General features: G+C 35.8%; 1 protein-coding gene across 1 annotated transcript in view; it reads right to left on the bottom strand.

Moving 5' to 3' along the window:
* The window catches only part of MEMO1 (mediator of cell motility 1), a 118,162-nt gene extending 96,857 nt beyond the window's left edge, over positions 1 to 21,305 (bottom strand). Inside the window, exon 1 of the mRNA XM_074288133.1 lies at positions 20,917 to 21,305. Coding sequence (XP_074144234.1) covers positions 20,917 to 20,977 — 61 coding nt within the window. The 5' untranslated portion in view covers positions 20,978 to 21,305. The remainder of the gene's footprint in view (positions 1 to 20,916) is intronic.
* Positions 21,306 to 24,703: the final 3,398 nt, after the last annotated feature.

Genomic DNA, 24,703 nt, shown 5'->3' on the forward strand with positions numbered 1-24,703 from the left:
CACATTAACTCTATAGTTAAAGTCTTTAAGTTACAAACAAAAACATATACAGATTGGGCCAGAATGCCAAATATATCTTAGGAATGCTTTTATTTTTTTTTCTTTCCAAATAAATGTTGGCCAAAAAATTAACTACAAGCATAAGTGGCAGAATTGGTTCTGTGATCCTGTTCATAGATATTTCTTCCAATGATATTCCAATGATGAGATTACAAGTGATCCTACCATCCTATAATAACTTTTTCATTTCTTCCCTAAGTTTGCCACAAGGAATCCATCACTGAAAGTCATCCTCACCTTCTCACATTTCAGGGATAAAAGTAAAGCACATGGCCTGCCATTTGAGTAACTGGCAGATAACTTATTGACTTAAATTTAACTTAATGAAAAGCAAATGTAATAGAAAAGATAACTCTGCTGGGGGTGGGAGTCAGAAAAACACCTAACCTCTCTGAACTTCAGTTTCTTCATCATTCAAAATGGAGAAAACATTTTTAAAAGACAGCTGCTTGGAAAATACTGTGTAATACATAAAGCAGTGGTAAGTGTATGTCTTTATTAAAACCTGCACACAATTCATAGTACACTGGAAAACACAATCTGGATGTGTTTTGTCTAGATGACAATTCTGCCACTTATACCTACTTTAAGTAAATAATTAAACTCTGGGCCTTAATTTCTTCATCTGTAAAATGAAAGGATAGGATTAGATGACAGAGATCATCTAAGATACCTACATCAGATTATTATACCTAAATTTAGGTTCTTAAAAAATCAATAGTATCTGGAAGATTCCTCATGTTTTCTGTCAACTTAACTATGATTCACTTAGAAAAAAAGTTATCTTAAAGATCTAAAATAAGATTCTGTTTAGTTGTATAACTTTGAACTGTCCTATAGGATATTAAATTCATCATTATTACAAGCATACCTTATTTTATAGAGCTTTTTCACACATGCAAACAAAAAAATTAAAGATTAGATTCTTTATCTTCCCAGAGTTTCAAATCAATAATATGTATTAATTGAGAGATGCTTCAGGGATACAACTAATAATTTTTATTAGATTAAAAAAATCTAATAAATCTAAAACTTTAAATATTAAAAACAAAAAGAATTTGTAATTTAATTAGTTGACCATAATAAGGCAACTGAAATTTCAATTTCCAATTTGTTGCTATGCAGCCATTACATACAGAAAACTTTTTTCTATGCATCCATTACATACAGAAAACTTTTTTCAATATGTTCTTGGGTAGAAAAGTTCTTGCAGACAAATGATACTTTATTTAGGAAAAATAATCACTGATCAACAGAGACATTTGTTTTTAAGAAGGAAAATATATCCATAAAAATCACTAAGAAATAGAAAACATATAATAAGGACTGAAATTTAAAATGAACCTGAAAAGAAATCTCTTTAAAAGGAAGCACAATTAGAACATAGGTCCTCTGACTCCCAAGTTTCCACTCTCCCAAACTGCCTCTCCCTGTAAGTAAGCTGATGTGATTTAGAGATGCCATAACTACAAAAAATTCCTCATGTTAAATCATTTGTATGATTAGCTCATAAGCCTCTATGAATTTAGCTAAACTAAGTTCTCTATAACTCATGAGTCAGAGTCCAGTGAAAGCTCTATCTCCCAATTTTGGTAAGAACTGCCTCAACTGTTACTCTGCTGACATCGCTTTCAAGAATCCCCAATATCTCAACAGTGTTCAATAGAAATGATTTTTAATTTAAAACATATATTTATACATTCTTCCTTCCCTCAAAATTAAAAATTAAAAAAAAAAAAAAAAAAGGTTCAAGTGAACTGAAGACTCCCAGCAATGGATGTCTAATAGAGACAGCTCTCTTTCACCCACTTTTCTGTGTGGCAATGATAACATTCTCTCAACTTTCTCCCTACTCCAAGTAGAGAAAAAAAAAGTCAAAACAGAATGGTATAAAGCAGTAATAACAACAAAGATCTTACAGAGTAAACACAAAAAAATGCCATGAGCTGTGAATTCCCCAGAAAAAAAGATCAGAATTTAGTCCTATTATTACATTAAACTAAGAGGGGAAAATTAAACAAAAGTGTAATGTTCTGGTTAGCTTTCTGTAGGTCTTGGGACCAGCCTTCATTTCAGCAGAGTAATCACCACGAGAATAGCTAAAGATAAAGTCCAAATTCTTTATTATCTCCTTCACAGTCTGTCTCTTTCATTTGGGGCCTGGCTAGCTTTCTGGAGGGCCTTCAGATGGGACTTGGTTTTAGTTGAGAAATGAAAGAGAGCAACCAGGAGCCTGATCAAAGATGGAATGTCCCCCTTCCAGTTCTTGTTGGCTCTTATATACTCTATTATAATTACATCATCGAAGGTGTCAATCTTGTAGAACTATATTAAGTACTAAATACATGTAAACTAGAGAATCATTATTCCACTGAATTAACACCTCAATCATACCGAACTAGAGAACTCACAGGCTACACTAGATAACCATTGCCTTATCAACTCCTCTGGGTGTGTTAACACCTTGTTTCAAGTATACTTCTCCAGAGTTCTGCCCTTCACACAAAAGAACAGTATAATAAAGATAAAGTAAAATTCAGGAAGTAAAAAGGTAAGAACAAGAATAAATAATGTATATCTGCCTAAAAGGTAGAGAATAAGAAAATAGTTATTTCATAAGAAGAAATACTATTTTTCTAAAAACAATCTCAAGTAAAGAAAAAGAAGAAAACCTACAATTTTACATTCCATATTTAACAAGTTTCATTTTGTTTTGTTTTTTAAATGGCAGCTATATGGAAGACAAGTTGTACTGGGAGAGGGAGAAATAGGAGAAACCAATTAAGAGGTTCATACAAGAAGTGACTGGCCTGGTTTTGGTGAGAATGGAAATAAGTGGGGGTGGATGCATGAGAGAGATGCTTGCAGGGATACAACTGACAAGACTTAGCAAGGGTTTAGATGGAGATGAAGAGAACCAAAAATAAAGAGAATAGGGAATGTAAATGATTCCAAGGTTTTGAACTTAGATGACCAAAAAGACAGTGTTATTCTCAGGAATATTAGGAAAAGAGGTGGGTTTTGAAGAAACAGGAACAGTCAAAATGTACAAATAATGAGCAAAATGACAAAATATGCTTCATATAGGAGTGAAGAGGGGTCTAAGGAAAGCAAATCAATCCCTACCAGTTCTAAAATCCTATGACTTACACTAGTAATTTTTATGTATAACTATAAACACTAAAGAACATGACAAGAATGATGAAAAGATGAATTTTTTTTTCTGTTAACAAGACCATGATTCATCTGGAAAGTTAAAAATAAGTTATACTTTATCCAACCATTCAGGAAAGTAATCTGGAACTATGTTAAATAGCTAAAATGTCCATATCCTTTCACCCAGAGATCTCACTACTAGGCATATTAAGGAAGTTAAAGATAAAAAATAAAATAAATAAGAATAAAATAAAAAAAGTTGGGGCAACTAGGTGGCACAGTGAATAGAGCACCAGCCTTGAAGTCAAGTGAACCTGAGTTCAAATCTGGTCTCAGACACTACCTATCTGTGTGACCCTGGGCAAGTCACTTAACCCCAAATGCCTCAGCAAAAAAAATAAAAAGTTTTTAAAATATTTTTATCAATATTTTTTGTAATCACAAAGAATTAAACAAAGCAAATGTCCAAAGAATGAGAAATTGTTAAACTGTATAACAGGAATATACACCATATGAAACAATGAAGTTTAACCAAGACAAAAGGTCAAAACAATTCATTAAGCGCTTTCTATGTGCAATCATTGTTCTGGGGATACAAAAAACAGTATCTTCCAGTTCAGTAACCGCCTTCAATATCTGCAAGATACATACCAAGTTAAATTGGAGACAATCTTAGAGGGAAAGAAACAAGTGAAGGACCTGAGAAAAAGACTGCTTGGAAAAAAATTATGAAGTGAGCTCTACTAAACAAAGTCAGGAAGTGGAGATGAGAAAACAGAGTATTCCAGACACAAGGCATAGAGAAACATAGAAAACCATTCTGCAAAATGAAGTATAGCAGAATCAGGAAAACACACACGACTTTAACAATGTAACTGGAAAGAATAACAACAAAAAAAGAACCATAATGACCCAAATTGAGAGATATAAGAAGGCACTGCCATCCCCTCCTTTACACAAGTGGGGAAATTATCAATTCCTCTTTCCTTTTTGAGAATACATATGGAACAATATATGCAACGTCTGATTCAGTGGATTAGTTTTGCTGAATTGGTGAATTTGCTGATTCTTTTTTGTTCTTTCTTAAAAAGGATAGGCGCTGGGGAAGTAAAAAAGGAAGGGAGAAACTATACTGGGAAATGCAGATGATAAAAAATAAAAGATAGCAATGCAAATATTTTAAGTAAATAATTCCTATTCTTCCTCAGCATTTAGAAAATTCAATTAATAACAATTTTCCTATACTACATATAGTGTGTATATATAGTATACATATATATGGCCAAAATCTAGAATCAGCATTTATGGATATGCTTGCAAAACTAAATCTGTCCCTAAATAATGATTAAATTGGCAATAAATAATCCCAGAGATAAGAAAACATTTTAGTTAATTTCTTTATCTTATCTTTCTTTAGTTACTGTCTTTTATCCTATATGTGATTTTATTTTTAGTACAAAATTTTTGTCATTTCTAATTCTTAAAATACCACATTCTGAAAAACTTTTTACAATTAATGAAAATAACATCAATATCTTTACCAAAGTTTTTGCTTTTTTCATTCAAAGACCAGTACAAATCAACAACTACAAAAATAATTGATATATATTAAAAAGTGTCTTCTGTGAGATAGCTGGTATAATGTTCAATTACTGTTTTTAAAAAATGATGCCCTCTCCCCCAAAAAAAACTTTATAATAGAATTTAGAAGCTATTTTAAAATCAGTTTCTCCAAAATGGTCCAAATTTTTCTACTTCTAAAACAAATCTTTACAATATGCTTTAATTTTATTGTTTCGCCCTAACTCAACTGTGTTATTAGAATTATTAGCATTACTTTTACAATGTGCTCTAGGTTTTACAAAACAATGTGGTAGTAGTATTCCAATTTCAATAATTAAGAAACTGTGTAATCACCTAACAACTAAATGAATGTCTGAAGCAGTAGAAGCCAGGGTCTGATTCCAGATATAGCAGGTTAGCTACCAAACTATGTTGCCATAATGTACCCTCATTTCTAAAGCCCAAAGTAAATGGAATAACTGTTAAAATAATTGTTAAAATGAATAAGAATTGAGGGTAATACTGAGCTACAAATAAGATGATCCAGGTTCTGTTCCTACTTTGCCACTAATTAGAGATTAGATAATTTTAAAGGTCTTTTTTAATGCAAAACCGTCAATGTTTTACCAATGATCACTTTTACATTCAAAGCCCCAAAAGGATGGCAACAAGGATAGAAATTCCTAAGGTCCCCTTCACTTCTATCTACTAAATGTTGAAAATAATGCTTCCCTGAATATTACTATTTTCCTTTCCATTATGTTCTGCAAACTAAAGTGTTATTTAAAATAATAATATTTATAAAGACCTACCATTTTGCTGACAAAAAAAAATAGATTTCCTTTTTACATATAACTCAAGAAATTGAAAAGCCTGAAGTGAGATAAAGGTATTTTCTAGTTTGTGTAAAAACAAGCATGTTGAAAGGGCCCTGAAACAGATTTATGTTAAGATATGGATAGGTTCTCACAAACCGGTTAGGCATGAATGAGTAATGACCAATAAAGAGAATACCCTTATCATCCTGGAATCAGAAGACCTGAATTCAAATCTGATGCTCAGATTTGATATCTCAGATACTTATTAGCTGTGAGACCCTGGGCAAGACACTGAACCCCTAGAGAGACAGAGACAGAGACAGAGAGACACAGAGAGACAGACAGACAAAGAGAATTAAATCATTCTAGCTTTTTTATTTACAAAACATATGCATGGGTAATTTTTCAACACTGACCCTTGCAAAACCTTCTGTTACAAATTCTCCCCTCCAATGCAGGAAAACTGGCACACTGATGCATTGTTGATAAAGTTGTGAATAGAATCAACCCTTCTGGAGAGCATCTGGAACTATGCTCAAAAAGTTATCAAACTGTGCATACCCTTTGATCCAGCAGTGTCACTACTGGGATTATATCCCAAAGAGATATTAAAGAGAAGCTGTATATGGAAAAATGTTTTTGGCATCAAAGGATATGAACAGACAATTTTCAAAAGATGAAATTGAAACTATTTCCTAGACTAGTTGATCAGTGGAATAGGTTAGGTTCACAGGGCAAGACAGTGAATAAAAATGGCAATCTAGTGTTTGACAAACCCAAAGATCCCAACTTTTGGGATAAGAATTCATTATTTGACAAAAACTGCTGGGAAAACTGGAAATTAGTATGGCAGAAACTAGGCATGGACCCACATTTAACACCACATACTAAGATAAGATCAAAATGGGTCCAAGATTTAGGCATAAAGAACGAGATCATAAATAAATTAGAGAAACATAGGATAGTTTACCTCTCAGACTTGTGGAGGAGGAAGGAATTTGTGTCCAAAGGAGAACTAGAGATCATTATTGATCACAAAATAGAAAATTTTGATTACATCAAATTAAAAAGTTTTTGCACAAACAAAAGTAATGCAAACAAGATTAGAAGGGAAGTAACAAATTGGGAAAACATTTTTACAGTTAAAGGTTCTGATAAAGGCCTCATCTCCAAAATATATAGAGAACTGACTTTAATTTTAAGAAATCAAGCCATTCTCCAATTGATAAATGATCAAAGGATATGAACAGACAGTTTTCAGATGATGAAATTAAAACTATTTCCACTCATATGGAAGTGTTCCAAATCACTACTGATCAGATTAATGCAAATTAAGACAACTCTGAGATACCACTACACACCTGTCAGATTGGCTAAAATGACAGGAACAAATAATGATGAATGTTGGAGGGGCTATGGGAAAACTGGGACACTGATGCATTGTTGGTGGAGTTGTGAAAGAATCCAACTATTCTGGAGAGCAATCTGGAATTATGCCCAAAAAGTTATCAAAATGTGTATACCCATTGACCCAGCAGTGCTACTACTGGGCTTATATCCCAAGGAAATACTAAAGAAGGGAAAGGGACCTGTATGTGCCAAAATGTTTGTGGCAGCCCTTTTTGTAGTGGCTAGAAACTGGAAAATGAATGGATGTCCATCAATTGGAGAATGGTTGGGTAAATTATGGTATATGAATGTTATGGAATATTATTGTTCTGTAAGAAATGACCAGCAGGATGAATACAGAGACGTGAACTGATGCTGAGTGAAATGAGCAGAACCAGGAGATCATTATACAATTCAACAATATGAGGATGTATTCTGATGGAAGTGGATATCTTCAAAGAGAAGATCTAATTCAGTTCCAAGTGATCAATGATGGACAGAATCAGCTACACCCAGAGAAGGAACACTGGGAAATGAGTGTAAACTGTTTGCATTTTTGTTTTTCTTCCCAGATTATCTTTACTTTCTGAATCCAATTCTTCCTGTGCAACAAGAAATTCAGTTCTGCACACATATATTGTATCTAGGATATACTATAACATATTTAACATGTATGGGACTGCCTGCCATCTAGGGGAGGAGGTAGAGGGAAGGAGGGGAAAATTCAGAACAGAAGTGAGTGCAAGGAATAATGTTGTAAAAAATTACACATGCATATATACTGTCAAAAAAAATTTATAAATATAAAATTAATTTTAAAAAATAAATAAATGAAAGTTTAAAAAACTGAAAACTTAAAAAAAAAAATGTGGCAGTCCTTTTCATAGTGGCTAGAAACTGGAAACTGAGTAGATGCCCATCAAATGAAGAATTATGATATATGAATGTTATGGAATATTGTAATGTTCTGATTGTCTCTCAATAATAATCCTTCTCTGGGAGAAGGTTTCTTTTCTTTTAATCCTTTTCTCTGTCAGCAAGTTTCTTGGGAGGCTTCTGGAGCCTCCAGCCAGAGCGAAGGTAGAATCTTGAATCCTCTTCTTCCTGAATCTTGACTCTTGAGTTCTCCCGGAAAGTCTTGTTCTTATCCTAATCTAGACTGACTCTCTAGGCTCAATGTTCCTCTTTTTATCCTCTTAGAGAATAGACTTGTGGGTACTCCCAGGGGCTTATGGGAACTCCTGCAACCAATGAACTTGCTTCTTTAAAGGTGTAAACTCCTTTTAAAGGTTTGAACTAAAGGTGTGAATTCTGAGCTAGAGAATTGTTAAGTACCAACTTAGCACTTAGTAAGAACTTAACAGAATATTATTGTATTGAATGTATGTATTGAACACTGGGAAAGGAGCGTAGACTGCTTGCATTTTTTTCTTCTTCACAGGTTATTTTTACCTTTCTAAACCCAATTTTTCTTGTGCAACAAGAGAACTGTGTAAATATATATACATATATAGTATTTAAGATATGCTTTAACAAGTTTAACATGTATGAGACTGCCTGACATCTAGGGAAGGGGATGGAGGGAAGGAAAGGAAAGGTTGGAACAGAAGTGATTGCAAGGGTCAATGTTGAAAAATTACCCATGCATATGTTTTGTCAATAAAAGCTATATATAAAAAATAATTTCCCCTCCCCTAGATGACAGGTAGTTCAATACATGTTAAATATGTTAAAATATATATTAAATCCAATATATGTATACATATTTATACAGTTATCTTGCTGCACAAGGAAAACCGGATCTAGAAAGAAAAAAAAAAAAAAAAAAACCTGAGAAGGAAAACAGAAAATGCAAGCAAATAATAACAGAAAGAGTGAAAATGCTATGTTGTGGTCCACACTCATTTCCCATAGTCCTCTCTCTGGGTGTAGATGACTCTTTTCAAACTGAACAATTGGAATTGGTTTAAATCATCTCATTGTTGAAGAGAGCCATGTCCATCAGATTTGATTGTCGTATAGTCTTATTGCTGTGTATAATGATCTCCTGGTTTTGCTCATTTCACTCAGTATCAATTAATGTAGGTCTCTCCAGGACTGTTTGAAATCATCCTGCTGATCATTTCTTACAGAACAATAATATTCCATAGCATTCATATACCATAATTTATTCAGCCATTCTCCAACTGATGAGCATCTACTCAAGTTTTCAGTTTCTAACCACTACAAAGAAGGCTACCACAAACATTTTTGCATGCTTTGGAGCCCCTTTCCCTCATTTAAGATCTCGTTGGGATATAAGCCGAGCAGTAACACTGCTGGATCAAAGAGGTATGCACATTTTGATAACTTTTTGCGCATAGTTCCAAACTGCTCTCCAGAATGGTTGGATTTATTCACACCCAGTTTTCCCACATCTCCTCCAACATTTGTTATCTTTTCTTGTCATCTTAGCCAATCTGACCAGTGTGTAGTGGTATTTCAGAGCTTTTTAATTTGAATTTCTCTGATCAATAGTGAAAATTGTCTTCATATCCTTTGACCATTTATCAATTGGAGAATGGCTTGAACTATTATAAATTTAAGTCAATTCTCTATACATTTTAGAAACGAGGCCTTTATCAGAACCTTTGAATGTAAACATGTTTTCCCAATATATATTGGGAATATTTTGTCTATTTCCTTTCTAATCTTATGTGCATTAGTTTTATTTGTACAAAAACTTTTAAACTTAATATAATCAAAATTATCTATTTCATGATAATAATGATCTCTAGTTCTTTTTTGGTCACAAATTCCTCCCTCCTCCACAGGTCTGAGAGGTGAACTATCCTATGTTCTTCTAATTTATTTATATCATCATTCTTTATGTCTAGATCATGAATCCATTTTGACCTTATCTTGGCATACAGTGTTAAGTGTGGGTCATTGCCTAGTTTCTGCCCTACTAGTTTCCAATTTTCCCAGCAGTTTTTGTCAAATAGTGAATTCTTATCCCAAAAGCTGGGGTCTTTGGAGTTGTCAAACTCTAGACTGCTATAGTTATTGACTATTTTGTCCTGTGAACATGATCAACTATTCTTTTTCTTAGCCAGTACCAAATGACCACTGATTTATAATATAGTTTTAGATCTGATACAACTAGACCACCTTCATTTGATTTTTTTTTTTCATTAGTTCCTTTGAAATTCTTGACCTTTTGTTCTTCCAGATGAATTTTGTTGTTATTTTTTCTAGGTCAGAAAATAGTTTCTTGGGAGCAGAAAGAGACTAGAGGTAGAGAAAGAAACAGACACAGAAAGACAAAAAGACAGAGAAAACACAGAGAATACCCTTATCAATGAGACTTGCAGATCCCCCTAAAGTAAAAGATCTTATTCTTTTAAAAGAATATGTCTAAAACTTCAGTCAAGAAAAGAGAGGAGAAAAAGGAAGATATAATTGTTCCCATTTACAAAATACTTTAAGGTTTTCAAATTGTTTAACCTCTATTATCTCATTTGATCTTAAAACTTGAAGAAAATACTGCTTCCAGGACTTAAATAATTTGTCCTTAGTCCCCCAACTAAGTGTCAGAAATAAAACTGAAACTTGGGTCTCTGCTCAATCCAAATCCAGCATGCTTTCCAATATATTTGTCTCTCAATTACTAATTTTTATTTGTACAGAACTTAGCAGTCTTCAAATCACCTTTACACAAACTATCTTCAAAACAGCCTTAAGAAGCAAACAAGGCAGGCATTGGCATAAACATTTCATAGATACAAGAAACCGAGACTCATTAAAAGGGTAAATAGTACAATCAGAACCTAAATTTTTTGATTCTGCTCACAAATTTTTATACTATAAATCAAACTGCTTCATCAGAAATGGGGTTTAAAGTTAGGGTTCTAAATTTGAAAAACCAATAACAAAGGTACTAGAAAACATATTGCTAGTTTGATGAAGCTTAATCTTGGATCCCATGAATTTCCTTCTATACAACTTTGTCTTCAGGGCAAAAAGTAAATAAATATGTAATAAAAAAGGAAAGAGTAGCACATTATAAAATGTTTTGGTTAGAAATAAACTTCTGAATTTTCTAAGTCACTAAATGCTATAATAGTGTTTGTTGTTTTGGCAAAGTTGTTCAGCAATGCAATAATATACTTTACTAGATATTGATGTTCCCATTAATTAAAAACTAAGGAACTCTTTAGAAATTTTTTTGACTCTAGAACAAAAGACAAGACCAAATGGCTAAAAATACAAAAGATTAATGGGGTTTTTAAGCTCAAGAACTTTAGCATCATCCAATTAAATGACTCTTTAAAAACTAATAAAGTAAAATAAATAAAAACAATTAAAAAAATAAAAACATCTTTGCTATGCTACACTGGCTCAATGCTTTCATTAACTCATGATCTCCCCTCAAGTAAAACAGATCACAACCTATCCTTGTGCTCTCATTCTGTGCATTTTTTCCCTGTATACTTCCAGAAAATGTCTGAGATGAGATCTTCCTTTGATTCCTAAAGCATTTCATGAATATCAATGTAGTAACTAAGGCTATAAACTCCCTATGCTACATGATCAACTCACCTCCATTTCCAGTTATGCACATCTTTGATGATGTCTTTTATTCTACTTACCAATCATCAATGAAAATGTTTTGCAATCCATTTCTACCCACCAGACATGTTTCCATTACTCTAATTCTTCTTATATGTCTTACTCTAGCTAACAATCCACTTGATTTTTCCTGTTTGTATTACTCTTCTAAAGGACTATGGATCTTACTGATACAGTCTTGTAGTGTTCTAGGGCTTAACATAATCACTACTACAAAGTCATCCACAAAAAAAGAATGTCTGGAAAAACCTTCCTTCTAATGACTACATAAAGCCAAAACCAATTCCAAATTATAAAAAATTAATAAAGATGAGTCAACACTACAGACAATTATACCAACTCTAATCTCTTAAACAAGCTAATGAATCTTTAAAAATCTGAAAAAGGATAAAAATAAAGATATTAACTGTGATCACTAACATGGCTTTAAAAAGTTTAACTAATACAAAGTAACTGCCATTAAAAAAAAAAATCATACAAGTTCAGAATCTACCTCAATCAGTAAAAATCTCTGCCAACAGGTTAGACATGAAAGCTAAGAGCCACAGGAATTCAGAGTACAAATTCATTTAAATTCTGTTCATTGTTCAGTTGTTTTCTATTGTTCCTGTCTGCTTTTGTGGGTTTTCTTGGCAAAAGTACTGAAGTGGTTTGACATTTCCTTTCTCTAGCTCATTTTACAGTTGAGGAAACTGAGGCAAAAAGAATTATGTGACTAGCCCAGAGTCACACAGCTAGTAAGCATCTGAAATTGAATTTGAATTCAGGTCTTCCTGACACTAGAGTTAGTACTTTATTCTTGCTGCCCACTTATATTTTAAAGCTTCATAAGATAACCAAAAAAAAGAAAAAGAAAGAAAGAAAAGAAAAATTAGCTAAGGGGAAAAATGAATGCTATGTTATTGTGGCTTTTAGTGTTTGGGGCTTTTTGAAAATGAATTATCAATTTGAAAGCACCATATACCATCAGACTGGATTATATATCTTATTTCAGAGATCTCTAACCAATATATTGGTTCCCAGTCATAAGCTCATAAGCTTCAAGGCAGTTATCACCATTTCAAATCAAGCTCAGGTATTTAGAAACAATTCCCACTTTCCCCTTAACTATGGTAATATAACAGAAGACTTGCCCCCCCTTCTCAAAAAAAGTAGCTCCTTTCTCACGAAAAAGATTAGCAATCCCTCCAAACTCTATTTCAAACAAATAACTTATTTTTGTTGATTCCATGGCTTCTTCCATTTGCCTAAATGTGCAAATGTTATGCTTAATGTAACTGTCCCTAGCTTGAGATTCATATTCATTCTAAGAAAGGTAAACATAACTCATATGATTTTAAGATTGTCATACTTATATTGTCCCTATAAAGAATCATAATAAGCAGAAATAGGTATAATGGTAATTACAGAGCATATAAGAGAAACATTTGACCCAACTAATAACTCTTCCCAATTTGCCTATTTATTAAATCACACATACACATACCCTTATTTACTACTCAGTCTCTTAAGGATCTTTATCCTTATCCTGGATCTTTTTCCAGGTCACAACCACTATCAATAAGTATCCATCCCCATCTAATACTTAACGTGCAACAAGAAAATTGGATTTACACACATATACTGTATCTAGGTTATACTGTAACACATGTAAAATATATGGGATTGCCTGTCATCTAAGGGAGGGAGTAGAGGGAGGAAGGGAATAATTTGGAAAAATGATTACAAGGGATAATGTTATTTAAAAAAATTACTCATGCATACATACTGTCAAAAAAAAATTTATAATTATAAAAGTAAAAATAAATAAATAAATAAATAAGTATCCATCCCCAAGGCTCTCCTCTGAATCCTCCTGGTCTTTATATTATTTCATTTGGTGATCTCAACAGATCCCATAGATGGAATCATTTCTATGTTGATGATTCTCAGATCTAATTAACTAACCTAATCAAGACTCCTTCAGAACTTCCAGTATAGTCTTTCCAACCATCTATTAAGGCATTTCAAGACAGCAGAACCAAAATGACAAAAAAGTAGACAGGTCTTTATCACAGATATTCCTGGTATCCCTAGGATTAACATCAGACAAACCGCTGAATTGATTTTAGAGTAATAGAACCCACAAATATTTGGAATGTAACAAATTTCTATAATATATTTTGGAAGAACTTCAGGAAAAGTCTGTTTCAATCGAGCGGAGAGCAATCGGCCAAGTGCAGGAACCTAGAGTAGTGTGGCATCTGTACCAGGCAATCTACCTGAGGCTCTTAGTCAAAATACAACAGCATTGGCTACTCTGTCCTGCTTAGAAGTAAGTGGATCAGTAGATTAGCTGTAAAACATTGAACACAAATACAAAAGGCAAACAGTGAGCCTCTGAACCCCAGAATAATGGGGAACTTGGCCATGCCCAATCAGCCCTGGAAGTCATCAGCACCAGCCACTCTGTAAAGAAAGCTTGGGGCAATCTCCTCTTTTCCCTAAGAACAAACCTCAACCTTGAGGGGGAAAAAAAAAAAAAAAAAAGAAAAAAAAAAAGGCAAAAAGAACTCTGACCATGGATAGCTTTTATGGAGAAAGAGAACAGATCTCAAACTCTGAGGATCCCAAAGGCAAATAGCCTCCAGATGAAATCCCAAAGGGTGAAAAGAGTTGGTCCCCATCTCACAAGGCTCTCTTGGAAAAATTCAAAAAGGATCTTAAAAGGCAGTTGGAAGAAAAATGGGGAAAGGAAATAAGAATTTTGGAAGAGAGATTGAAATAGGAAACCTAGAAATTATCTGAAGAAAACTCCATTAAAAATACATGTAGTGAAATGGAAAAATTATATAACTCCTTACATAATACATTTGAAAAAGAAACCAATTCATTAAAAAATAAAATTTGTGAAATTAAAAAAAAAAATCCAAGGAACAAAACATCTCATTAGAAAGTTCAATTGGCCAAATGCAAAAGGAGATTTTAAAAAGCCAATTGATGAAAATAATTCACTAAAAATTAGAATTGAAAGATGAAAGTGAATGACTTAATGAGACTTCATGAATGTCAAACAAAAACCAAAAAAATGAAAAAATAGAAGAAAATATAAAATATCTCATTGGAAAAACAACTGACCTGGAAAATAATTTAGAAGAGACAATCAAAGAATCTTTGGACTTCCTGAAAACAATGAAGAAAAAAAAAAAAAAGAGCTACACATCATTTTTCAGGAAATCATGGACAAGTAAAAGGCTTTTTTGGTCTTCCTACCTCAAGTCTCTCCATATTTCAATCCATCTTCCACTCAGCTCTCAAAGTATTCTTCCTTAAAGTGCAGGTCTCACTACATCACCAGGCTGTTCAATAAATTCCAATAGCACCCAATCACCTCCATGATTAAAAAAAAAAGATTCTCTATTTAGCTTTTAAAGACCTTAATAAATAAGACTTTTCCTATCTTTCAAGTCTTCACATAGTTTACCCTCCTCAATCTATAATCTAGTAACTGTGGTCTCCTTATTGTTCATTTCCTTACTCTAACTATTTTCACAGTCTATCCTTCATATTGAAATGTTCTCTCTTCAACTCTACCCCCCAGCTTTCCTTCAAGTGTCAGCTGAAATCCTCATCAACTTTAATGCCAACGTCTTCCTTTTTTATCCTACCTAAACCTTGTCTGAAAATAGTTTTTCTCCCCTTTAATTATGAGCCCCTTGAGTTTATAACTAATTTTGCCTTTCTTTGTATTCCCCAATGCTTAGCAAAGTGACTGTAGTCAGTTAAAAAGTGCTTGTTGACAACATTTCACAAAAGGCAAAAATTTCAAATTTTAACAAAATTAACAATTGTTTAAAAGCCAATATTGATATAATATTAAATTTCCCAAAGCACTTTTCTCGCTACTAACTACCCTATAAGATAGAATGTATAACTATGATTATCCTCATTTTATACAAAGTAAAGTTAGGAGTTTAAAAAAAGCTAACTACTTCAATCCAAGTCTTCTGACTCCAACTCCAACACTTTCCATTAAGCCACACTTTCAAATGTTTTGCTATGTTGTCTTTTCAATCATTTTCTTCCTTTTAAGTACTTGAGAAATTTTTACTGCTATTATTTTTCAACAAATATAATCAATGTCTTATAATTCTTCATTCCCAAGTCATTTTAATGTCTCCATCCATTACCTTGGCCTTATATCCTATTAATAACCAAATCCTCATCACAGTATTTTCTTCTATCAATTTCTTCCTTTCTTTTTCCATTCTCATTACAGCCATCTAGTTCAAGCTATGATCATCTTATCCATATGATCTCCATGTTTCCAAGCCTCTACTTCCTCCAGTTCATATTGTACATTGTTGCCAGATTAATCTTCTTGAAGTACCACTTTGAACAAGTTATTCTTCTATTCAAAAAATTTCAATGTCTCTCCACTGATTACAAAATAAGATCTAGACAGTTAAGCCTGACATTCAAGGACCTCCACAATATCTCATATTTATTTCTGGAAGCAATTAATACATATATATTATAATATAAAATATATTAACAATATTCTATTCTGAGTATCCAAATTCTGTCCTTAAAAATTCATCTGATGAAGAGAGCCATCTATACCCTGAGAGAGGACTGTGGGAACTGACTAAGTAGATCACAACACAGCATTTTCACTCTTTTTATTGTTTGCTTGCATTTTATTTTCTTTCTCATTTGTTTTCCTTTTTAATTTTTCTTGTGCAGAATGATAATTGTAGGAAATTGGAACACAAAGTTTTACAAAGGTTAATATTGAAAAATTATTCATGCATATATTTTGAAAAAAGCTTTAATAAAAAAAAAATCTAAAAAAATACACCCATTCTCCTCTATAAAGCCTTTTTCTCTCTATCTCAAACTCTTCCACCTCACCTATTTATCTTTTAAAAGTTTTTATATTTTACAATTTTCTATGATAGATAACAATTATTTCTATCACTTTGACTTATAAACTCACAGGGCTTAAAATTAGAAGAACAAAGATTATCTAATCAAGCCCCTAATTTCATATTTGGGAAAATGAGGAACATCAAGATTAAATAAATTTCCCAAATTTACACCAGTGGTAACAAACATACAATTTGAAATAACACTAAATCTACTTCTTTCTACCTTGAAAATTCAAGCAAAAAATGAAGCATTTTTTTTAAACAAAAAATGTGAATTTGTATTTGATAGTTATTTGAATTTACAGCCCCATATAATAAAATACTGATTGAATCAGGAAACCTGGATTCAAGTCCAGTATTTCACAGCCTAAGTCATCACTTTTCTAAGACCATATTATCATCTATAAAACATCAAAAAAAATAGTTATACCATTTATCTCAAATGCTTGATCTAAGGAAACAACCCTGTAGACATTAAAATGCTATAATTTTTCTTAGTACGTAGTATATTGAGCTATTAATTTGAAGAGAAAATCAATTATTACAATTGTCTCTTTTTGATTTGTTTGGTTTTTTAAGCACATTCTCTATAGAAACAGTAACAAATAACAACATTTTAAAACAATATAAGTACCACAAATTCTTAACACTGATCCTATGATCTCAGATAAATAAATATAAATTATTAGAGGGAAGTTAATTTTATAGATTCCATGCTAATCTATCATCTACTAGTCTATGTGAATCACCTATTTTTTTTAAATACAAAAAAAGCTCAACTTTTTTTCCTCTACAGAATTCCTAGGGCCATTTCTCATGGTATCAAGAAAAACAAATATTTACCTTAAATCATTTAATTAAATTATAATAGTTCATTGTTAGTAAATCTAGATTTCTTAAGTTAGAGGATCTTCAGGAACTCTTATAATATTTAAAGATTTAGACTGAAGAAATGGATATTTCAGGTCCAAATTTTAAGTTGATGTTATATACTTATTAAGAATGAACCTCCAATCATTAAGTCAATGATCATTTATTAAGAATCTGTTATGTGGGGTGGCACAGTGGATATAGCACCAGCCCTGAAGTCAGGAGGACCTGAGTTCAAATCTGGCCTCAGACACTTAACACTTCCTAGCTGTGTGACCCTGGGCAAGTCACTTCACCCTAATTGCCTCAGGGGGAGAAGAAGGCAAAAAAAAAAGAAGAATCTATTATGTGCCAGGCTCTGTTCTAGTTAAGACAAAAAATATATCTACTCTGAAGCTCTTGGTTTAATGGGCAGGAAAACATCCAAACAACAATATACAAACAAGATATACAGATGTGTGTGTGTGTGTGTGTGTGTGTGTGTGTGTGCGCGCGCGCGCGCACGAGAACATACACATAATAAGTTGGAAGTCATCAACAGAGGGATTTCTTCAGAAATCTATAATAAGACAACATTAAATGGAATTTTTACATAGAGTATTTAAAACACATTATATCTCATTTGGACCTCACAAATCTCAATGAAATCAACTCCTACAGGTAATACATAGGATTTCCAATTAGCAGGTTAAAAAAAAACAAACAAAAAAACTGTGACTCAGAGTTCATCAATTTACAGCAGAATAGGGTTCTAGATAGAGCTCTGCATTTGGAATCAAAGGGCTTAAATCCAACCCCAGTTCGGTCACTTAAAAATTGTGTGACCTTAGGGCATCAGATCTCAAGGGGGACTAAAGGGCTTGAATTAGATGGCTACTTAAGTCCCTTCCAGTTCTTTAAATCTACAATCCATAATCTAATTCATAATCTATAACTTTTGTGATTGGTCCACAGCCACATAATTACTAAGCCAGCATATGAACCCAGATTTCCCAAACTCCACTCCTGCATTCTACCCCCCCCCCAAAAAAATTCGGAAATCATGTGCAGTTTATGTAAAACTACCAAAAATAAATTTTTTATCACTTAGGAAACTGTGAGAGGCAGAATCAAATTCTGAATAGAGAGTTGGTCTCAAGAATCAGAAAAACTGGATTCAAGACTTGCCTTTGGCAATGGCTCTGGAGTCAGGGCAAGTTATTTAAACTCAAAAAAAACCCAAGACTCTTAAGACTATATTGCTAAGCAGGTGCCTATCTGAACTGGTAAAGGAAATTTCCTCATTATGCCAGTAAAATCACAGGTCTGGTCCAAATCCCAAAAAAAAATATAAATGTGTAAACCTTGACAAAAAAAAAAAAAGCCAAAAAAATCATATCCATAAAGTTAGTAATGAGAAGCTGGCCTTTTTAAAAATGTAAACAGAGAAAGCCTGGGTAAATTGCCTCTATCCCCCCCCAAAAAAAAATTACAAGTGACTACTTTTATTTTTCCAAAGTGGTAGTACAGTCCAGAATATCAATTCTATAACTTTTTGCCCTTAAGACTCCATTTATACTTTAAAAAGTACTGAAAAAGATCTTTTGTTTATATGATTATATTTAATCAATATTTACCATATTAGTTATTAAGATATCTTTATATGACCTTGAAAATAATTTTGACCGCAGAGACTCCCTGACAGGGAAGGTCTAAGGAGTCTCACAGAACATTTTAGGAAGGGGACCCCACTATAAGAATTGCTAGTCTAAAAGTCTGAGCAAGGGTTCTGAAGTCTGAAACATTTAAGTTTCTAAGTTCTGTTCTGCCCATGCAACTCACTAGCTTACTGCATGATGCTGGGGGTATCACAACTTCTGTTTCCCCATCTGTTGAACAGGAATATAGCACAAGTGACATTCTCAGGTTATGAAAATCAATTAAGTGTTTATGAAGTACTTTAAGGTTCACAGAGGAAAGGCGGTATAACTACAAAATTTCATCTTTGTTTAACAATGAACCATTTTTTGGCAAATCTCATCAATCCTTGGTTTCTTTTTCATAACATCAAATTCTGAAATGAATCGTTTGAAATGTATTTTTTAACCAATTTAGCAAACCCTAAATCCCTAACTTTTCTCAATGTCTTTGTTTTCCCACAAAGCATGTCACTATCTAACCCAATTACACAGAAGAGTAAAAGTCTAGTACTCAGTAAGAAATTACAGGTAATTAAAACCAGAGCATCTGAGACAAATAACTTTTTAAAAAGTCATTCGAGAAATAATAGTTTTAACAATGGCATAGGAGGAATGGCCTTTTCCTCTTATAAAGAGCACACGAACACATTTGCTAAAGAGACCGACCACAGACAGCTTATTAGCTTCAAAGCCAAGACAGCTTTTATTCACTTTAAAGCTGGACTAGTTTGTTATGGAGCCAGCCTTAGCAACTGCAGGGTGCTCAGGGACTATGGAGGAGATTGGTAAGGTCGCCGTGGAAAAGTGCTGATGCCACCTCTAGCTGCCCCTTGGGTAAATGACAGTAACAACAAAACACTGACAAAAGAACCAACAGGCTACCCCAGGCCTCGGCTTAACGATAATTCTGCCCCACCCCCAACACACAAAGCTACACTCTCCAGAAGAAAAAAAAAGGGCCTCCTGCAAATCCATTCCCACACCGCCAAAGAAGGGCACACTAATAATAAGCAGAGGAAAGAGGATGGGAGAGAACGCGGCTTTCGACACATCTGCTCTATCTACACCCTTCACTCTAAGTCTTCGAGGAGTGGGGAGACTGCAAAGGAGTAAGGAAGCTGCCTCTCTTTCTCAACTACGAGGGGTAATTGAGAGGAGCCGCAGAAGGCTTGAAAGGGGGGCAGGGGAGAGCCACCGGAGGAAGAGAACTCCCTCGAGTGTTGAGCTCTGGAACACAAGGAAGAAGGGAGAGGATAAAGGGAAGCGTGTCTCTTCTGGAAAGCAGGCGACCAGAGGAGTCCCCTCCCTCAGGAGTAGGGAAAAGAGAGAGGGAGGATCCTACCCACGACTCCAAAGGAATGAAAGACCACCACCCATGGGTGGTGGGAAAGGATCTGTTCCTTTTCTATTCTCAAAATAAGAGCAGGAAATATCCTACACCCGGCATGGGGAGGGCTGCCCGCATCTCTCCTGCCCCACTCGCAGGGTGACTGGGAGGCCAGGGCCAGGTTCGGGGTACCGACAGCTCCGGCTCCGGCCCCGGCTTCCGGGGTGGGAGCGGCCAACTCGACCCGAAGGTCGGAAAGGGGCCAGAAGGAATACTCCCGCAGAAGACTTGGGGGAAAGGGGGGGAAACGGGGCGAGACCCGCTTCCTCTGCCGCTCGGGCCGCCCGCCACAGCCCGGCGTGCGGGAGAGCGCCTCCGCTCGGGGACGGCCCGGCCCGCTCGCTCGCTCCGCTCCTCCCCGCCGCGCCGCGCCGCGCCCCGGGCCGCAGGGGGAGTAGTGGAGGCGGCGGCGGCGGCGGCGGCCGCCAGGCTCAGCTAGACTCGGCCCGGCCCCGGCCCTCCTACCCTCCTACCTGAGGCTGTGTACCAGCTCCCGGCGTGACTGGCTTCCCGGCAGACCACTCGGTTGGACATCTTGGAACCTGTGCCGCCTATGGTGCACGAGGATGAATGAGGAGGCGGCGGCGGCGGCTGCAAGAACGGCTCGGGGAGGGGACGAGGCACCGAGGGCCCAGCCCAGGAGGAGGCGGCCGCGGGGAGGGGATCGGCCCGACCCAGGAGGAGGAGGAGGAGGAGGAAGAGGAGGAGGCGGTAGCGGAGGAGGAGGAAGAGGAGGAGATGGCGGCGGCAGTGGCCCCGTCCCGGATCACCATGCACGCTGACGGCCGCCAGAAGAAGGGGCCCGCGGCGGCCTCCCAGACCGCGGCAGAGCCCAGGCGCCGGCCCCCGGAGTCGCCACTTCTCCCCCTCGGGGGCAGGGCCAGCCGCCGAGCCGCCCCGACACCACTCTGCCCCCACGCCCCCGCCCTCGGGCGGGTGCCGCCGCCGGTGACCCCACCCCCCTTACTCCGCTCCCGCCCCCGGCCCCTGCCCCTTCGCGGCTCCCCTCCCCCAGAGCGCCCCGGGCCGGGCCGGCGCGCCCCGCCCCTCCGCGCTCCGCCCCTGCCTGCGCTTGCCCTGCCGCCCGCGCCGGGGCCTGGGAGATGCCGAGCTACGGCCACTTAGGGCTGCATCGGAGACCTGCCTGGACCTGGGAGGCGGCCGCGCGAACAAAAATGGCTGAGACCAGGGCCGGGAACTGGGCCTCAAATGAAGAGGTCGAGCTCGTGAAGAGCCTAGACTTCCTCTCTCGCCAACCTTCCCACCCCACCCCCGCCCCACAACGAGAGCTGCCCACTGAGCATGCTCAGCGGCCGGCCGGCTGAACGTGCGACTTTGCGCTCCGCTTGGCGGGAGGGGGACCGAAGGCAAGGGACCAGAGACTCCGGACCTACTGGGGCCCCTCACCCCGACTGTGACCGACCTCCCACTAGTCGCATACTTAGCAAAAAGGGAGGGAGAATTAGTGGATCAACATAGCAAAGATTTTTTAATGGGCAACTTTAGCCTGTGACCACGAAGTGAAAGTTTATAGAGACAAACGTGGTTGATCCTGTCCTGGAGGTATGTCCCCTTCGGTGTTTCTTAAAATAGTTATAACAATGCAAGGTTTCCAAAAGCAGGCCCAAAGTACGAAGGTGTGGAGTCTGCGCTTTGGTGGAGGTGCTCTGGGGTTCACAAGTGGAGAAACTAATCTTTTGAAATCACTCACACAGGTTAAACCAGGATACCAGAGTAACCCACTTCCATGCTGGGCAGGCCTCTTTAGCAGAGAAAATAATGCATGAAATTTATCTGTAGATATTACAAATTAATTCCTATTCTCGGCTCTCTGCCTAATGTTTTCTTGAATATATGTTGTTACTTCTCTTTTTATATGAGATTTCACCAAGATGAAAGTCTAGCACACAAATCGGTCTGATTTTCTGCCTCTTTGATGGAATGAAATTCTCAATGGATCAAGTATTTATCACTTTTCCTCTTCAGTCTTTCCCCTCTCAACCCCTAAATTCTGAAGAAGAAAAAACCCAATTCTTCATACTCAATACTCACTTTTTTATGTGGCAGCCTAACCGGACATGCTCACAGTAAAATTACATTAATCCTTTTAGGCACCTCTCAAAAATTCAAGAAAGGAGCAGACGTTTATTTAAGACGTTTATTTAAGTCTGATGATACCAAATTTAAGTCCTATATTCCTAAGAATGAATAGTGCCACCTCTACCTCGAAATGATTAGTAATTGTGTCTCTGTGGTGAAATGGAGAATTACAGCAAAGCAAAAATGGCATCCTATCTTAAAGGCTCTATTATGAAAAACATAGTATCTATTCTAGCAACAACCCTAAATGTAACATCTAACAACATACATAATTTAGGGTTATGTTTAAAAAACTTAAAAGCCCAAAATCTCAAAAAGTTCTCACTAGTCAGCATGAACAGATCAGCCAGGTCTCCCCTGGTAATGCAACTTGGTGAGGGGAACAAAAACTAAGCCGTCTGATCCACCACTGCCAATCTCCAAACTATGTCAGCTAGAGCAATGACAGACTATTCTAATTGTCAATCTAAAAGTGCATATTTCCTTCATAAAGGTTAATTTTTCAGCTTCCAAGGATTTCTATATTATAATTTGTTCTATTCTCCTAAGGGGAAAAAAAAAAAAAAAAGAAAAAATGTATTATTTGGGGAGGCAGTGTGGTAGAATAGATTAAGACTGAACAACTTAGAATCAGAAAAAATTGATTTCAAATATTGTCTCCCATATTTACTTTGTGAGCTTCCATAACAAACTTATATGAAGCTGTTTCTTCTACTTTCAAGTGATAATGCCTCTAATACTAACTTCACAGCACTGTTCCAAGACTCAAATGAGAATCTATGTAAAGCCCTTTACAAATGAAAAGCATTATAAAATGTCAATACATTGTATGAAAGTAATCACTACTTTCTGGACACCCAAAATTTTTTTGGTCCTGCTTTTGTACTTTGGGAAAAACTTTTGTTAAGATAAAATTTAAGGAAACTAAGTCCTAAAATGACAATACATAGTCATACTACTTTAGATTCCATATAGTAATACTGAGAAGCAACAAGACAAAGTAGATAAGGAGCCAGCCTTGGATTTAGAAGATCTAGGTTTAAATCATACTTCTGATAAATATCAGTTGTAGGTCCCAAATAGCTAAGTTACAAGAAAGTTTCTAATTTGTATAGACAGAAGTTTTTAGTAGTGAGATCCAGGCCAAAAATATCAGAGCACTATTTAGTTTACAAATCTGTAGTTCAGTTTATTCACTGATGATTACAAGAGTGACTCTCAAATTTTTGAATGTGTATTTTATCTGGCTCTGAGAAGAAAAAAATACAACAATATCAAAGCATTTAATTAATTTAAATAGGAAGTAAGAAAAATCAAGCAAAGAGGCAACTCATAGCTTCATAATTAGTGTTAGAATTAGCATTACATTCCTGATACCAACTAGAATTTAGAAATATAAACTTCTTGATTACAGTAGCAAATTAAGTATCAAATCCTAAAAGGTTAAAAAAATTTTTTCCAGTCAAAGCTGACTTGTAAACAAGGCATATGGGTTGCTGCTCCCCTATGACTTGCCCCAACCTGCTTACTTAAGGAACTCTTTTAGGTATCACTTAGGAAGGATGGGTTTGAAATAAATGGCAGCAACCCAGATTAAATATAAATGTTTGATTATCTACATCTTTCATTCTCCAAACAATAATACCTAAAATCTTAACAATAAATAAAATGATTACATTCCTTGAAAAGTGAATTTGAGGGAAGAAATAAATCAATTCCTTCTTTAAATAGTCTTAAGAGACTACTACATCCTCGACATTGTGTTTAGTACTGGGAATACAAAAATATTTATCTTTCAAATAGTCCCTGCCTTCAAAGAACTTACACAAGGAGCACCCAGAGAAAATCATTAGGGAGACAGCATTTACATATATAATAAATACAAGAGAACTAGCTAATTATTTTCAGAGAGCAGAAATCCACTTATAATTTCATTGTACAATTTAACATATTTAACATAAAAATATGCATTTAGTCTCATTTAGATTTTAAAGGATCATGTCCAATTACATTATTTTCCTCTGAGTTCCCAGTTCAGAGCTGTATTTTTTTAAGTCTATGGTAAACATTTTAGTTGTCAACCAAAATAATTGTAGCTTAACAAGGCAATTTTCAGGGGAATTGACCCTTTTAATAACCACAGGGAGAGTCGCTCCAATT

The sequence above is a fragment of the Sminthopsis crassicaudata genome, chromosome 2 (assembly GCF_048593235.1).
Source record: "Sminthopsis crassicaudata isolate SCR6 chromosome 2, ASM4859323v1, whole genome shotgun sequence".
Classification (NCBI taxonomy): Eukaryota; Metazoa; Chordata; class Mammalia; order Dasyuromorphia; family Dasyuridae; genus Sminthopsis; species Sminthopsis crassicaudata.